General features: G+C 43.1%; 1 protein-coding gene across 1 annotated transcript; it reads right to left on the reverse strand.

Moving 5' to 3' along the window:
* Window positions 1–2,578: 2,578 nt before the first annotated feature.
* ZBTB11 (zinc finger and BTB domain containing 11) lies at window positions 2,579–18,276 on the reverse strand. Its single transcript, XM_015877240.2, has 11 exons — window positions 17,281–18,276; window positions 14,940–15,175; window positions 14,055–14,286; window positions 12,124–12,947; window positions 10,563–10,742; window positions 9,850–10,086; window positions 8,870–9,014; window positions 7,376–7,493; window positions 6,920–7,078; window positions 6,262–6,437; window positions 2,579–5,659 (listed from the first exon to the last, which is right to left on the reverse strand). The coding sequence occupies exons 1-11, from the start codon at window positions 17,588–17,590 to the stop codon at window positions 5,133–5,135; spliced, it is 3,144 nt and encodes a 1,047-aa protein (XP_015732726.1). The 5' UTR covers window positions 17,591–18,276; the 3' UTR covers window positions 2,579–5,132.

The following is an 18,276-nucleotide window of genomic DNA, read 5'->3' on the forward strand; positions in this document are numbered from 1 at the left end:
TGCTTGGGTTGTTGGTGTATCCAAGCTCATTGAATGCTAATTATACAAAAGAAAACGAATGTAAGCGGCTACTGGTAGTAGTTTCAGGCATTGCTGGTGCAGCCCCACAGACCCGATTTCATTCCTTTAAAAGCATAAGAAGTGAACTGTCCAGATTCTCAGAATCTATAATCATGCAGGAGGAAGTACCAAGTTGCCTGTCTGTAAGGTAACAGATGATGCTCTTTTAACTTTATGGGTTTACTTCCTTGTAGTAGATGACCTAACTATGGCACTCAAGACAACTTTGACAAAAGCAGATGTTATGTCTCACACTGGCAGTAGCCACAGTTGCATTCAGGCCTGTCGTGCTTCATGTCTACTAGGCTTTTGATTCACAGAGCACCTCCCTGTCAGAACTGATAGGGCTGTGCTGAGTTGTGTATGCTGCAGGTAGTTTTGTCAAGGCTTTCACTGTGGGGAAGCTCAGAAACTTACTGCCTAAGGGGAGGAATCAATCGCTGTTCTTTAACTCTGATGCATACACTTAGGAAAGCTACTTGTTAATTGGAGCCATTGCCTCTGAATAGAGGCGTGAATATCTATAAAATTAGTAGGCAGTAGGGGTGGAACCTTCCTACCCATATGCTCCTCCATGTTGTTGCTGTGTGACAGATGGCAGCAGAGGGGCAGTCTGACAGAATGGCGTCTGACATGGGAGTGCAGATGAAGCAGAACTGAGTTCCTCCATGTAGAGAAAGTAGCACCCGTGGACATCCATCAACCCTTGTTGGACATTGATGGAAACCAAACAGTGTATGTGAGCACAGTGGGTGTATGCATTGCAGCAGTGGCAGCAGCAGCAGTGTGAAAGATGAGCTGTATTCTGGATGGCCATGCACAGCTGTCATGCCACAAAGTAGTTTCAGTCATGTTCTCCATGGAAACTAGCAGATTACAAGCAGGGAACCCTGTGTGGAGCTGAATATCAGCTTCAGTGAACTAGAAACAATGTTGAAATGTCACAAAGGCCAAGAAGGTCAAATAAATGCTCACATAAATGACAGAAAGAAAGCTGAAGGTGACCGTTTTGTGCATCCCATCATTACAGGTGGTGAGACATGGTGTCAGCTCTACAAGCCAAACTCAGGGCAGTTATGTGAAACGGCAGCATGTGAATTCCCCATCAAAGAAGTTCAGTATGCAGCAGTCAGTGAGTACAGCTGTGCAGATGTCGTTTGAGATAGGAAGGAGACAGTCCTGGAGTTCCTGGAAGCATGACAAACCATTGATGCTGACTAAAATAAAGGCTCAAATTTCAAGTCAGGTTAGAGAAGACAACCACCTTTCTCTTCCAATACAATAATGCCAGGCTTCCATACCAGTTGGAGGACCGTGGAGCAAATGGCTTGTCATGGCTGGACTGCCGTGCCACACTCAATGAGTAGGCCAGATTTGCATTTTCTGACTTCCATCTGTTCAGGGCAATGAAAGATGGACTAGATGGGCAACATTTTCCTATTTTCCTAGCAACGATGCACTCATAGCAGCTATGAAACACAGCAGGGCACCTCTGCTGGTGCAGATTTTCATGAGCGTGGCTCTCGGTCATTGCTGGTGAAAACACACAGTTAAGGGTGGTGGCTATGCTGAAAACCGGATGAGGTTTAACAAAAGCAAGTGTAGAGTCTTGCACCTGGGTAGAAATAATTGCATGCACCAGTACAGGCTGGAGGAAGACCTGCTGGAGAGGAGCTCTGCTGAGAGGAACCTGGGCGTCCTGGTGGATGACAGATTGACCATGAGCCAGCAGTGTGCCCTTGTAGCCAAAAAAGCCAATGGCATACTGGGGTGTATTAAAAAGAGCGTGTCCAGCAGGTCGAAGGAGGTGATCCTCCCCCTCTACTCTGCCCTGGTGAGGCCTCATCTGGAATATTGTGTCCAGTTCTGGGCTCCTCAGTACAAAAAAAACAGGGATCTCTTGGAAAGAGTCCAGCGGAGGGCCACTAAGATGGGGAAGGGCCTGGAGCATCTCCCCTATGAGGAGAGACTTAGGGAACTGGGTCTGTTTAGCCTTGAAAAAAGAAGGCTGAGTGGACTTGATCCAAGTTTATAAATACCTGAGGTGTGGGAGCCATAGTGGTGAGAGGCTGGTCTCTTTTCAGTAGTGCGTGGGGATAGGACTAGGGGTAATGGGATGAAAGTACAGCATAGGAAGTTCTGCACGAATGTGCACAAGAACTTCTTTACAGTGAGGGTGACGGAGCACTGGAACAGGCTGCCCAGGGAGGTGGTGGAGTCTCCTTCTCTGGAGATATTTAAGACCCGCCTGGACGCCTTCCTGTGTGACATGGTGTAGGGAGCCTGCTTTGGCAGGGGGGTTGGACTCGATGATCTCTAGAGGTCCCTTCCAACCCCTACAATTCTGTGATTCTGTGAAAAATATTCAGTAGCAGAGAATGCACTCTATCAATGTGCTCCTGTGCTCTTTGCTGCGTGGAGGCATTACTTTTGGAGGAACCAGCATAGATGGTAGAACACAGAGAATAAAGAACTCTAAATCCTTTTCCACAGGGAAAAAAAAGGTTGCTTAGGAGAATAATTTCTGACAATACTGGATTTATTTAATGACAGAAACCATAACTTTATACATCAAACACTAAATAAAAACGGTATAGTTTACAGATCCAATTATGTACAGGAATTTATTACTAGGAATATAAATGGATACATCTTAGGAGCTTTATTTAAAAAAAAATAATAAATCAACTTAAATAATATCAACTGCATTATTAGCAGTCTTCAAATAGGCGATGGGAGAATCTTAAATTAAGAGCTTAAGGAATCTGAAGGAATACATAAGGCAGCTGCACAAACACAGGAACAGCAAAGCAGGCATCGACAGCCCCCTGTTAACTTTGTGCCGTTCTGAAGAGGCAAGGCACAGTACGTTAGGAAAGAGATGTCCCCAATGTTCAGCTTTGATATTCCTGGCTGAGTTTTGCTTATGAAACAACATCTCAGGTGGTTTTTCATCTGTTTTGAACAGCAGGCCTATGGGCTCTGAAATTTCTGTTTTTACCACATATTGGGCAAATAAATTAATGCATCAAAAATTAAAAGATCAAACCGAGGTGCCGATAATATTCTTTGAAAGGTAATGCACTAAATATACAAATAATGTTCTAGCATCATTTACAGCTATATTTCCTTGAAATTTCATCACTTAATACGTAATTATCTGTCAGATACAAACACTGGAGTAAGTTTGAAAGATTACTTAGCAAGTCTATTCTTTTCCCATCATAATGGCGTTAAGAATTGTTAATTGACTTATGTCTGTGTAATTTAAAGCAGGATGGCTATCTCAAGATTCCTCTACCTTACAAAAATGGAAGCATTATAAGCTAGCAGTACTTCTTTCCCCAGAGTATTCCTCTTAGTTTTAATCAACTGGGTAGCCAGAAAAAAACCAACCCACAATTGTGAACGCTGCAGGATATATAAATGATGACATTAATTCTCTGCAGGATGACCTTCACTTCTGAAATGATCATCCACAGATTAACACAAATGCAAGGTGGGAACTTCCTTAGATTACTTTAAGAAAAAAAGACTAAGAAAAAAAGAAAAGAAAAATCTATAACTGCTTATTTGCATGCTTGTAAAATAGAAAAAGAGCAGTCTGTGCTGTAGCTTCATAAGCAGATGCTCGTAGTTAAATGTAATGAAAGGTAAAAATACTAATTCATATGAAGTGCTGGCTTTGTCATGGATTTTGCATTGCAGAGATACACACGTGTAACTTCACGTCACACCCTGCGGTGTTCCAGGCTTCCTTGGGTACGCTGCTGCTGTCCAGGTTGGAAAGCATTGGGCAGTGCCAGAGGGACTAATTTAAAGCAAACAGTTCTGACTGTTCACATACATCCCATTATCTCCAACCGGACGCATTTCTTGTTTGAACTTAAAAATGGAAGAACCCACACCTTGAGATGCATACAGTACATAGTATTAAATCACAGATATTTCAACTAGGGCCAAGCATAGCTGTGAGTTGAGCTTTTCCAGTATGAAAACCTAGTAAGAATGTTTCAATCCACGTAGCATAACGCTAAGTAATTAGCTTCCCCTAGCATTTGTTACAGCAGCAGCAATTAAATCACCAGCCTCCAGAAGACATTAAGACCAATTTATTACATGATACTGAGATACTCACAGTTCTCTACCCTGATACTGCTGTGTCCCCCATTTGGGAACCATTGGGGTTCCTCCCCTCAGCAAGACACCAAATCAGATCATAAGCAGCAGGTCTCCTTCAGTACAAACATACACCCATTCTCAAAGAAACATGCAGTTAATCTCTTTCACTTACAGGAAGTTGTATTAAATTCAATGCAGAAATAAATCCATCACTAAGTCACCTGCTTTGGATACACAGTCGTGCATAGAGGATGAAGTGCAAGCTCCTCACTTAAAGAACGAAAGATTACTGTAGAGTAATGGTTGAACTTACATTCCTCACCTCAGACAGCAGTGCAGCCCTGCCCGTTAGCTTTCTTTTGTGGAACCCTGGACCTGCAGCCCACCGCCCTGACATTTCAATAACCTCTGCAAAACTGGGATTCACTGATTGCAGATGTGACATCTGCCAAAAGACGAAAGCCTCACATCTTCTCTAAGTCGCTCACAAAGCACAGCCGCATGAAGCCTTTCATCATTGCTTCGTTTTGGGCAAGAGATGGGACCCAACTCTGGTGATTTGCTCACAGCATGATGAAATGCACATGAAACAAAAGTTTATCGGTAAGTTGCTATATGTTTCTAGGTTTTAGTGCAGCCTCTTTGTACATGTTCTTCAATTTACAGCATGATACTTACCCTGTAACACAGGAAACATCAGTAGTCCAGCCTTTTTTGTTTTTTAACTGGACCAGTACAGACATCTTTGCCTTCAAAGCCTTGGCCTAAACTGAAGCATTTATACTTTTTCCCCCATAGCACACAGTGCTGTATTTCATAGCCAAGAAATTCAGTATAAGGGATTAACTGTTAGAGAACAGGTGTCACTGTAAGATTCAGATACCCAGCTAAAGCTCGGCTGTCCCACATGGCAAGGCTTTGGCCCCCTTGCTTTCTCTTTCAGGCTCTGCTCACTCTGTCTCAGTAACTTGGGCTACTTCCACTTCTACAGTTTCCATGGCCTGAGTAACTTCAGCCATTTTCTGTCCTTGCTGCTGTGCAAGTACATAATTTACCACCTGCATGATGCTTTGGTCAGAAAGAGTAGAGACTGATGAACACTGTTCAGTAGTTGCAACTGCTTCAATTGCCTCAAGCGTGTCTCCAGTCACCACCACAGTCTCTATCTCCTCACCACCAACACTAATCTCAGTTTCTTGTTCCTGCATGTCTGCTGCTAAAATACTGATGGCGTGCTCCACCTGTGTCCCCTGGTTATGAAACTGAAGAGTATCTTTTTCCAGCATGATTTTACAGGGTACGTAGTCCCTGTGAAACTTGGTCATATGCTTTCTTAGCGTCCGGGCGTCGATGTAAGCTTCATTGCAAACCGGGCAGACATACGGTCGCTCTCCAGTGTGCGTCCTCACGTGGCGCTTCAGGGAGCGTGCGTCAGCCCAGGCGACCCCGCAGGTTAGACATTCAAATGGCTTCACACCTGTTCTCAAACGCAAAGCAAAGATGACTCAGCTTTTGTAAAGCAATGAAAAATGACAGGGAGGACAGCAGTATAACAGAACAACAATCATAGAAGCAAAGGATTTTGCTTACCCCTTCCCCAGTCACACCTCATTTCTGTAAACACACCTCTCAGCAAATCAGCACTTATTCTAGTTAGCTTCTAAGGCTATCTACAGCTTTTTTCTTCCTCCTTCACTCTGCATACATTGAAATACTGCATGGGGTGTGAAGTTCTTATAATCTTGTAATACATCAGGAAGGTGACCCATTTCCAGCAGTCTTTTTTCTAAATTCAAGCCAACAGTTTTCTTGACTTTTAGAAATGTTTTGTTAACTGTGCGCCCATTCCAAACTACTAGGTACAAATCTTTGCCAGATACGCTGCTTTGTATCATTTCTAAAAGATATGACAAAAAGACTTCGTTGACTGTACAGACAAGCCTAAAACTAACTGGATGGTCTATAAGAACTTCTGTGTGTCCTGCCTCACAGGACAGACAGATTCAATGAAAACCCACAATAATCTGCACAAGGTTTTTAGGGGTTGGAGAACATTCCAACTACCCGCTTTCTACACACCTTGATGATTGTTCATGTGTCTCCTGTATTCCCGGAGCTGTGTGAATTTTCTTCCACAGTGCTCGCAAACTCGTTCTAGGTTTTGTTTTGCTCTTCCTTTTTTCCCATGTGTGGCTTTCTTCACATGTCTTCTGTACAAAGCCTTCTCATAAAATTCTTTACCACATACATTACACCTGGAACATGTTACACAGGAGATCTGTCAGAACCGTTACCCTATGCTTCCCTTATGTTGTTTGAACAAAAGTTGAGCTTTAATTCACGTAGGTAAAGTTTAATAAGAACGCTCATTATATGACAGATAATTCCATAATTACAAATACTACTAGGCTGTGAAAGACATATTTTGTCCTAATCACAGCCATAAAGCTTCCACTTACTCTAGCTCTGGAGCAGCAAGACCACATGCAAGGCATTTCTAAACTAATTACGTTTATTCTCTTATGGCTTCCAATGTATTAGGCCCTGGATCGTGCCAGCAAATTACCAGTTTGACAACTCTATCTGAAGTCATCCATCCGTTCCCAAGGACTCAAGGTCCCAGTTAAGGACAATCAATTAGCACTTTTATCACAGTCAAGGCAGCTCCTTGGTGACTATGCAGCTCCACAGCCCTACATTAATCTCATATATTTCAGTTAAGTACCTTTCCTCTTACCTATAAGGGTCTGTGACAGAGTGAGACTTTACATGAGAATACCAATCTTTCTTCCAACTGTAACATTTTCCACAGAACTGGCACTGAAATGGCTTCACATCTAAATGCTTGTTCATGTGCTGACGGAGATCTCTAGCTTCATAGAAACTCTTTTCACACCTGTAAAAGTAAAGGCTTTAGCGTTCCAATGTAGTGTCATCAATATTGATACAGCATTTGCTCAACATTCTGTATTGCATATACAAGAACATTACAACACGATTGCATGAGACTACGTAAAAGTTAAGAAACAATCTTCTTCTCTCCAATGCATGTATTAACAAAAGCCCTTTTTACTCTTCTTGTTAAATATTATTTAGCACTTCACAAGTCTTACTGCAGGCAAATGAACAGTTGTGTTACAAACAGGAACTGCTTTTAATCTTCATAAAAAAACAACAGCATCGGACAACTTACTGAGTACACTGATAGCCACGAACTTCAGGCTTTGGCTGGTGTTTCTTTATGTGCTTACTGAGTCCCGAAGCCCTGTGGAAAGATTTTCCACATATGGTGCAAAGATACTTGGATTCTCCTGCCAAAACCAAAACCAAACATGTTACAAAGGAAAGCTTCCATCTCTTTGGAATGCTTTGTGAAAGAGCGTTACTTTCTTCTCCTGGAATTTATCCGAAGGGGTGAGAGCAGCGGTACCAAAAGAAGATGATTTAATTACATGCAGATGGAATTCTGAAAAGTATTTTGTATGTGCTAATGTTGTAGCATACGGAGGAGGGAGTAACAACACTAAATTACTTTCATTGCATGTTTCTAAGCACAGAGTACAACATTACAGCTACTGATATGCGAACTGTATAAACATTTGCCCCCTTGCATAAAAGCATTCAGTGCTTTTTCAGTGTTTTAGCAGAAAGAAACATCATCTTTCCACATATCAAGGTCTTTCAAGACACCAGTTTAAAAAACAAAGGTATTCTAATATCACACATTTTAAATAAGTCCTTGATTTCTCAGTTAAAAGTACAGCTTTCCAAGTGCCATTTTATCATTGCTAAGAACTCAGAAGGAAGAAAACCCCACAGCAATTCATTATTCCTTTGTAATGAGAACATTCACAGAGATCACCTACAGGTTGCAGACCATACAAATAATATCCTACGAAAGAGGAAAACAGAATCTTAAAGAGATATAAGCTATTTAGACATAAACAGACATAAGCTTTAGACATAAGGAAGAACTTGCTCTCTCAGAGAGTGGTCAGGCACTGGAATGGCTGCCCAGGGAGGTGGAGGAGTTGCCATCCCTGGCAGTATTCAAAAGGCATCTGGATGAGGAGCTACGAGATCTGGTTTACTGGCTTGTAGCAACAGTAATGGGAGGACAGTTGGACTAGATGATCTTGTAGGTCCTTTCCAACCTTGTGATTCTATGGTAGGAATAAAAACTGATGGATATTTCTCATATTGACTAAAAATATCTATCTTTCACTGAAGTAATTTAGAAGAGCAGCAAATAGTATCTTCTTTTTTATTGATGTTTAATTAGTGCAGAAAGTCTTGTAAAACATACATGGATTCTGAAGAAATTTAACTTAGCAAGTATTCCTCTGAAAGCACACACTAAAAGAGTCGGTGCTTCAAAATATTCCATCCCCATGTCTGTCTTTTTTGAACTGATATAATATAGGCACAAACAACAAAAACATAGGAAGAGACTAAACATGACTCCTTCTTCTTCTCATATGCAATGTTTGCATAATAACCTTAAGCTATGGTGAAATACGCCCAGAGAAGGAATGCAAAACAACTGCTTACCTCTAAGTCAACAGGCTGACCAAGGGGAAAAACTACTTATTTTTCAAAGTACTTCTCACACTGAAGGGCAGTGTTAAGAGTTCACCAGCATACAAAAGCCATCCAAAGTAAAAGGTTCCTCCTCCTTTTCACTTACCAGTGTGAATGCTCATATGCTCCTGAAGGCTTCTTTTTGTGACAAAGGACTTCTCACACAAATCACACTTGAACTGTTTCTGTACTTCGTGAAGAGCTAAGTGCATTTTTAATCCATGCTTATACGTAAAGGTCTTTCCACAAACCTAAAAAGAAATCCAGATCAAAAAACAAATTAAACTCAATACTTAAAACACACCTGCTTTGAAAACCTGTTATCTTCGAACACAGAAAAAACTCCTGGATTTCTTAGGAACTAGGATGACCAAGCTTGTGATATCTCACATGTAGCAAAACAAGTCTGTTAAAAACACAAATGCTCAAACAAATACATTTTCCAGACTGAGAATATTAGCTTTCAAGATTCCATATCTAGTTCAATTCTACTTCTGAGTTTTGGACTACAAGAAATGTCGTCAGGAATGTTACAATATTTTCTCCATTCTGTAATGACATAAGTCAGAGGGCTGGAGCACCTCTCCTATGAGGAAAGGTTGAGGGAACTGAGCTTGTTCAGCTTGGGAAAGAGAATGCTCCAGGGAGACCTCGTTGTGGACTTCCAGTACTTGAAGGGAAAGTATAAACAGGAGGGGAACAGCCGTTTATGAGGGTGGACAGTGATAGGACAAGGGGGAATGGTTTTAAACTGAGACAGGGAGGTTTGTTTATGTTAGATATTAGGAGGAAGTTTTTCACACAGAGGGTGGTGACGCACAGGAACAAGTTGCCCAAGGAGGCTGTGGATGCCCCATCCCTGGAGGCATTCAAGGCCAGGCTGGATGTGGCTCTGGGCAGCCTGGTCTGGTATTTGGTGACCCTGCACATAGCAGGGGGTTGGAACTAGATGAGCATTGTGGTCCTTTTCAACCCAGGCCATACTGTGATTCTGTGATTAAGCTCTTTTTTAGGACAGAGGGTCAATACTAAAATATAATAAAGATATTACTAAATAGATTACGGATACAATAATTTTCTCTTTACCTTGCAAGCATGAGGTTTTACGCCAGTATGTTTGAGCATATGTATCCTGAGAGAATAGAGCTTAGGTAGAGTTCTCCCACATATATCACATATGAACTCCCGTTTAGTTCTCCCTTTCACCGAGGATGCGCCCGTCTCTTCTACACCATCAGCTGCAGCATTCACCTCAGTCTTGCGCGTGTGCCGGACAAGATGAGCTCGCAGGGAGGCACCATACTGGAATTCTTTTTTACATAACTGAGAAAGGAAACATCACAACTTTACTTAGCCTTTACCATCTAAAAGTAATTTCAAAAAAGCTAAATCAAGGTTTTAAGATTTTAAGAGTAGTAATCTGATTAGGTAGGCCTACATCTTGACTCCAATAGACACTTTATGTCTGTAATGAAATGCTGAATTTTATAGCTAACTGAAGAAGTGCTGACAGCTTCCCAATAAGGCTACAACTTGCAGGCTAATCTAAACATAGTTGCAGAGGTACTGCTGTGGTAAGAAGTAAAACGCACCCCAGCACTATGAACAACAGCATGCTCCCATGTCACACGATGCTATTGGGCAATGTGACTGCACTGAATTTTACCTATTCAGGCTCCATCTGTCTCTAAAATCTATGAGGAAAATAAAAGCACATACTAAAAGAGACAAGAAAAATAATTATTAATGTTATTACTGAATGAATTTTAACAGCAAGGTTACAGACAAAAAAAACTTACAGGGCACTTGTAGTCTTTAGACCTTTCATGTTTCAGTGTGTGCATGATAAGTGCATAGCGTCGCTGGAACACCATTCCACACTCAGTGCATTTGTGTTGAGCTTCTACTTCGTTATTTTCAGTGGTCTCTCTTTTGGGCTGTTTCATTTTCTTCCCTCTCTGAACCAGCTTCATGGCAACCTAAATCGAGAAAGTATAACCTGTGAATGAACTTTATTACAATACATTTCATGCTTCCTCTGAAAGTCAGCACTAAAGCTTATTTCTTTCTTACTGTAACATCAGCCAACCTTGCTTCGTTTACTTAGCTACTGGAAAGTAATGCCCTTTCTGTGTACAGCTATTGTGGTTTTAAAACAGGACCATTCTTTCCTGTCATGATCTGATTATAATCAATTGTGTCCACCTCAGAGACAACTAACCCTTCAACCCTGAGTAACTACGTAACCTAGCTTATAATATGCTTATAGCTTACAATTGCCAACTGCAATTATTCTAATTCAAGGCAGCAGTATTTTTTGCTGCAATTTGTCTGTCTTGTTATTCTTCCAGTATCAAAACTGGGACCTCAGGAAGGATCGGCTCTTTCCTAATGCTCATCTAACATCCAGCACCACATGAGTTGAGACAAGCATGAGACAAAAGATTAGATATTAGGAAGGAATTCTTTACTGTGAGGGTGGTGAGAGGCTGGAACAGGTTGCCCAGAGAGGCTGTGAATGCCCACTCCATGGAAGCATTTAAGGCCAGGCTGGATGGGGCTCTGAGCAACATGGTCTAGAGGGAAGTGTCCCTGGCTATAACAGGGTGTTGGAACCAGGTGATCTTAAAGGCCTCTTCCAACCCAAACCATTCTATGATTTTAGGATACTCTCCCACAAGAACAAACAAAACAGAAAACCCTAACACTCTCTGAGATCAATGTCAAGTATCCATGTACACCAAACAGTAAAGGCTCCCGAATGGGACAGAATAAGACCTCTATTTCATTGAAAGAAAAATATATATATTCAACTACTAAGCATTTACTGTGTCTGAGTGCTTGCTTATTAATATCAGAGCTTTTTTTTTTTTTTTTTCCATTAAATTAAATAATTCCAATCTGAAGGTAGAAGGGCTGGATCATTGTGCTTTATAACTGTCTTAAGATCTACCTAGGATGTGAGTCTTAACATAAGTAGGGCCTGACTTCAGTAATGGATCTACATATCTACGTATTTATCTATCACTGACATAAACGTGTACCAGCTAAGAACTAAATTCCCAGGTCATTAAGAATTTCAAGGAGTAGATGTCCACCCAATAGAAGCTATGAGGGGGATACTCGAGCTAAGATAAGAATAGCAAGCATTCCAAAAATCTCCAATCTGGAAACAATTTTGATACTCCCCCCCAACAACGGTCACATCTTAGAAGTTACTTTGGTTTGGAGTAATGTTGATTTCTCAAAAAAGAAAACACTTAAAACATTTGCCAGGCACTGCTTGGAAATGAGAAACAGTCTTTTCAAATAGGTTTGGAAACACAGGACTACCACCACCAACAGGCCTAAACAGAATACCTGCTGTATTGCAGACTTAGGATTTGTCTTTCTGTTCTGCAGTTTCTTCTCGATTCCTTTGTGCAACCTGATGTATCCACCTTCACTAACAGACCGCTGCCGAAGCTTACTCTTGTAAGTGTCATCCTGGCTGGAAGTCAGGCTTTCCGATGGTGAAGCTGAAAGGCTCTGTTCTCTACTTTGCCTGCCATGCTTTTCCTTGAGCGTATCTGAGGAGTCTTCAGAAACAGTCTCTGCATTTACTTTACAATTTTCATTTTCGTCTGTCTCCTTTTCCAATGGACTTTCAGTATCCATGGCTTCCACAGCTGATGACTCAGGCTGCCTGGCAGACATAGGGCTATTTGAACTGCTCTCTACCAGCTGCATTTTGACACCATTTTCAATTGCTTCGGACTGCTCCACAGGCTTTGAAAGATCATGAGGAGAGGCCTCTGCAGGCCCTGGGGGCAGGACGCCAGGCTGGGGTTCTGCTTTCTCCTCTGGCTCAACAGAGGAAGGAGCTCCATTCACAGTTGCTGTCACTTCCCCGGCTGTCAGCTCTACTGGCAGAGACTGCTCAGCACTGTCCACAGGAGGCATCTCAGCTGTAGTTTGCTCTGCTAAATTTTGTGTCGATTCTACTGTTTGAATATCTCCCTTTTGGTACACTGTAATTTGTTTCTCTTCCATCTGTTTGTGCACGTTCTCACAGATTTCAAGAACCTCTGACATGAGGAGATGCCGGGCAAGCATGGCCAGTTCTGCCATACTACAGAAGTCAAAAGTTAATTCTGAAGTATAAGCAAATTCCAATAGCGGAAGGAAACTTGACTTGCAAAACCCTACCAAGAACAAAACAGAAGATTAGAGCAAGCACTGATGGCCCCCCTAGTTACACCAAAATACCCTATGATAGATACAACAAGTTCACCTTTGATATGCTTAAGTCTTAAATTTACACTTTAAACACACCCACGTGAAGCCCCGCTACTCAAACCCAAATCACCGTCACTTACACAAAAACATCCTCCTTATATATTTTGTTCATGGAAGCCAAACAGACAACTTTTTCAATAAGTAGAAGGGAAGTAGTTTCACAATAGAATTGTTAAGATGACTGTTTGAATAACTTTGAAGCAAATGAATCCTAATTTAACCCAAGTCTTTCAGGGCTGCTACATTCAGAAAGCATTTAAGAGTTATGTAATGACCGATACTGCAGAAAAATAAGGCTACAAAGTGGCCAGTGAGGGGTGGGGGAAAGAAAAAAAGAATATACAAAAACTTAGAAAGAAGCATTTGATATAATCTCCCACAGTTCAATAAATCATACATCTAATACTTGGGGAACCTTCTGGACCATCATATATGTTCATTCATGTTTATTGTTCATGCAAAGACAGACGGTTAGGAAACCGCCGGGCAAGGAATGGAACACATGCAAGTTCTGCACAATATTCTTCATCACTATGAAGCTGTTTCTTGTGCATTTCTTTTTGGACCATCTCCCATCTTCAAAGAAACAAAAGATTTGAGAAAGAAGCAAAAATATGGGTAATGATGTTTTCCAGACATGAGACAATTTAGTCTTTGCTTCTCAATCTGTTGAGAAGCCACTGAACGTCTCTTCTTTGTGTCTTGTAATATTTAAAGTGTGGGACTAATGTAAGAAAAAAATGCAAGTAAATAAGCTAAAAAAAAAAGAAACCAAAGACTCTTAGAAATTAGGAGATAGAATTTCATTGTCAATTCAATATGGGAGATCAGATATGCAAAACCAGAGCGATCGCTTAAGCATTAAATGCATATAAAATACTTAGAGATTAAAAGAAGAAAACAAAATTAGCAAGATATTGGCTGTCTCAAACACTCGAAAGAGACTAAAGCAAATACTGTACAGCGTACTTCAGATATAACAATTTCTATCTTTGAAACCCACAACAATTCACCTGACAGATCCACTACAGCTTCATGACTAGTGACAGCTCCCTTCTCAATGAAGAGCTCTCGGAAGTACTCGCTGTTGGCTGCCAAGACGGATTTGTGAGCTTTGTACTCCTCTCCTTCAATCAGCAGAGTCACATCACAGAACTGATTGGAAAGCCTCTGCTGATTCAGCTGGTTTAAGACTGACAGACAGTGTTTGGAAGACGACTGCTTCACAAGGCCCTTACTATCAACCTGCCACAAACAACATGATGAGAACTTCATTACATTTAGACTATGCCATTCTTTAAGCATTCAAACTGAAACACAAAGACAATTACTTGCTGCAACCAGAAAAGTAGTTCAAGACCGTATCATCTTAACTCCCATTCTCTTTCTTTAGATGTGCCAAACCTCACCCTCCCTCCAAACAATTAAAAGCAAACAGGAAACATGGGAAGCCATATCCAATCAGTTCCTTTACTGTATTTTTCAATGCTGCAACATGAAACTGCTTCTAGATTCAGAAGCCTTTACACACGTGAACCCCCAGTTACCACCATCAAACATTTTATATACAAACATAGCGTAGTTTATTAAGTAACAGACACAAACATCATGAGAATCTTATATGGAATACTTCGCTTATACTTCTGCAGTTCATTTTCCCTCAAGTCTCACATGCATATATAGAAACTTTATATATATAATCATTTTATTTTCCAAAGGCCACGTACTATCACTGGTTTCATGTCATATATACCAGTCACCTGCTTCCACATACTGAATATCTCTGCCAAATCATGTCATCTTATCCTTACCAGATAATCACAGCAATGGAAAATAGGTATGCAGCCAGGAATGCATTAACATCTCAAAGACATTCAGATGTAAACAACAGTACTTACAAATACAAGCTCATGCTTTGCTATTGGCTTCTTCTTTGCAGGCTTTGGGGATGCAGCTGGGATTGACGCCGCGTTACTCACTTCATCATCTGTTTCATTACTGTCTTCGTGAGATTTTACATCCAGTCCAAGCTCCTCAAGCATTTCTGAAGGATCTGACAGAGATCTAGAACGATCCAGCTTTTCCTGGCACTTGCTGCATTCTTTAATGTAATCTTTAACCTGCTTAAGAATACCTAAGGAAAATTAACAGATTATCATTAGGTTTCTAATCTTCATTCAATTCACCTTAAAAGCATAATTAAATACGTAAGTGACGAGCGAAAATAGATGAAATGATTATTTAAGAAAAATGAAGTCAGTTCTCTGTGCTTTCCCTTTATAGCAGTTCTGTCACAAGGTCAGTATAAAAGCCTATGGAACACACTCCTTTATGCTTCAAAATCTACCAGATCTCAGAACCTCGGCTGACACAGTGTTAGACTCACGCTGCTCATCCTATTGTGGAGCACACCGTGTTCCATTGTTAGATATGCATCCCTGTTAAGGACTGGCAAAACACAGACCTCAAGCAACCTGGGACACACCATCACAGGACATCTGTGCCCATTTCAGACATGGTTTATGTTCCCCTGATTCCTGCTAGAACCTGGGCAGGACACACGGTCTCCTATTTGCAGATCACACTTCTAATACCATTCTCAACCCCTGGGCCACAGTCCAGCCCATTGGTTGCCAACTGCAGCCCCAGTAGGTCAGCATCAACCTAGGAATGATGAATGAGTGAAGGCTGCTGTCCCCTAACACCAAGGAAGGATCATCACAGCAGGGCAAGCGCTACCTTCACAGAGACAAGAGATAAAATGCATAAATTGAAAGCTAGGTGTGAATTTCAGCATTCTCATTATAAGAGAAATAAGAAAAGATAGGTTATGCAATAAAGCTACCTAATAAAATTGAAAGATACAGAACATCCTACTCTGACAAACAGAAAATAAACTGATGTCCATTAAGAATGTATCAGTTGATGGATGCCAAGGATAACAGCAGATTCCATAACAGTCTGATGTTGGGCAGACAGCAAGATCCTACACGAAGGCAAGGAGACCGTCATCCAGAATGTGTCTATCAACTTGGAGACTCCAACTCCTTTTTCACATCAAACAACTTCAACCCAACAAGATCTGGACTGGAATGATGGACTGCAGCTAGAGCATGAAGCCTACAAATTAAGACAGAGAAAACTAATGCTGCAAAGGCAGACATTAGGGGAAAATGATTTCTACAGAATGTGGTGAGGCAATGGTACAGGTTGTCCATGGAAACTGTGGATGTCCCAGCCCTGGAACCATTCAAAGCCCAGATGGATGAGGCACTGGGCCCTGATCTGGTAAGTGGCAGCCCTGCCCACAACTCAATGATCATTAAGGCCTCACCTGAGCTAAGCCGTTCTATGATTTGCTTACTGATGACTGAAAAAAAAAGCAGAAAGAGAGAAGCAGGATGAACAGAAAGCAGGCCCTGGGCAACTGAGAAGCTGGAGATTTGTTTAATGGATACCTCAGATTGCAAGTAGAACACCAGCTCTGTAGGGAGCACAGATCCCAAGTGACTGGCTCAGCTATAAGGAAGCTTTGAAAGGGCTGACAATAGCAGTACACAGGGAAATGGTTTTAAGTTGAAAGAGGGAAGATTTAGGTTGGATGTCAGGGGGAAGTTCTTTACTAGGAGAGTGGTTAGGCCCTGGAACAGGCTGCCCAGGGAGGTTGTGGATGCCCCGTCCTTGGAGGTGTTCAAGACCAGGTTGGACGGGGCCCTGGGCAACCTGATCTAGTAAAGGTGTATGTTTGGTGGCCCTGCCAGGCAGGGGGGTTGGAACTACGTGATCCTTGAGGTCCCTTCCAACCCGAGTCATTCTGTGATTCTGTGTGAAGCTGTGGGTGGGAATTACTGATGTTAACACAGCACAGTTTCTAACTGCTGTGACATCAGTCCACTCCCAGCCGGGGGTTAACTCTTGTGCGTGCAGCTTCCCATTGGATGGAAACAGGCAAATATAACGGTGAGTGCAACAAGCACACTTACAGTGCTGGTACTGGATAGCGAAGCCAACACCTTAAAGACTGACCTAAGGCCACATAGCACACAACGGAGCCGCCAGAAGCATCAAGCAGGAGCTCTCTCACGACACATCCCCCTTTGAAGGGCAAAGCCTCCCACTCCCAAAGCTCCAGCCGCGAGGTGGCAGAGCACGCTCGGACAGCCCCCCAGCGTCCCCACGGCCAGGAGGAGCACGGCAACCCATGGCAGCACCATCCCCTGGGGTGCCCCCCGCTCTCACCTCGCCACCAGTACTTCTGCGACAGCCCCTGCCATGTCTGCAGCCGGGTGCGGTGCGCTCCGTCGGGCGCCAGGTGGGCGGCGCGGATGAGGCGGGCGCGGCGCTCGGCCTGCAGCACCACCTCGAGCTCGGCGAAGCGCTGCTGGTCCCTCTGCCGCCGCTGGTAGTACAGGGTCCCACCCCGCACCACGTAGCAGGCGGCCGCTTTGCGGATCTTTCGCTTGGCGTTGCCCTCCGTGCCGGGCGCGTAAGGCTCCCGCTCGTTGGTGAGGTAGCGGAGGATGGCCAGGTAGCTCTCCTCGCTGGACATGGCGAGACGAGGACGCGCGGGGCCGGGCTCCCGCTCCCGGGGCCGGCTGTGTGCGGTGGGCCCCGGGAGAGGGGGGCCGGGGGACGGCGGGGATCCGAGCGGGGCGGGGTGGGCGCCGGGCGCCGCCGGGAGCAGTGAGGGGGAGGGGAACGGACGGGCAGCGGGAGCCGGGCCTGAGGGGGAACTGGAGTTTCGCGGCCAGCGGCGGCGGGAGGGAGGGAGAAGCTCGGGCAGCAGCAGCAACGGAAAGACAAAATGGCTGCTGCACAAGAGGAAGTGGCGTCAGCGGCCCGCGCCCCGCGGCGGGGGCGGGTGAGCGTGCGCGAGGAAGGGAGAGAAAGAGTGGGGCCGCCATCTTGGAGCTGGGCATGGAATGAGATCACAGAATCACAGAATTATCAAGGTTGGAAAAGACCTAGAAGATCATCTAGTCCAACCATCACCAATACTTCCCGGGTAAATCATATTAGATGGCTTCGTGGGGTGCCTTGTTGTTCCTCAGCTGTGTCACCAGGGGGTGCAGAAGAGGTGGGTGCAAGCGCCTCTGAGCTGAGGGGCAGGAGGCAAGAAATGCAGGATTGTGCACAGAATTCTGGTTATATGTGAGATGTTTCATCTTATGGCATCCTTACACTTCACTGCAATAAACTCAAGCATCCAAAGTCTGCAAGACTTCAGTGTGTGAC

The sequence above is a fragment of the Coturnix japonica genome, chromosome 1, assembly GCF_001577835.2.
Source record: "Coturnix japonica isolate 7356 chromosome 1, Coturnix japonica 2.1, whole genome shotgun sequence".
NCBI classification, from domain to species: Eukaryota; Metazoa; Chordata; class Aves; order Galliformes; family Phasianidae; genus Coturnix; species Coturnix japonica.

Coding starts and splice junctions, on each gene's coding strand:
- ZBTB11 (XM_015877240.2), bottom strand. CDS start 17,590: ATGTCCAGCGAGGAGAGCTACCTGGCCATCCTCCGCTACCTCACCAAC. Junction 10,087..10,562: donor CTAAAGACTACAAGTGCCCT/GTAAGTTTTTTT, acceptor TTCCTTTCTCAG/TTATGTAAAAAAGAATTCCA. Junction 6,438..6,919: donor TCTGTCACAGACCCTTATAG/GTAAGAGGAAAG, acceptor AACATGTTCCAG/GTGTAATGTATGTGGTAAAG.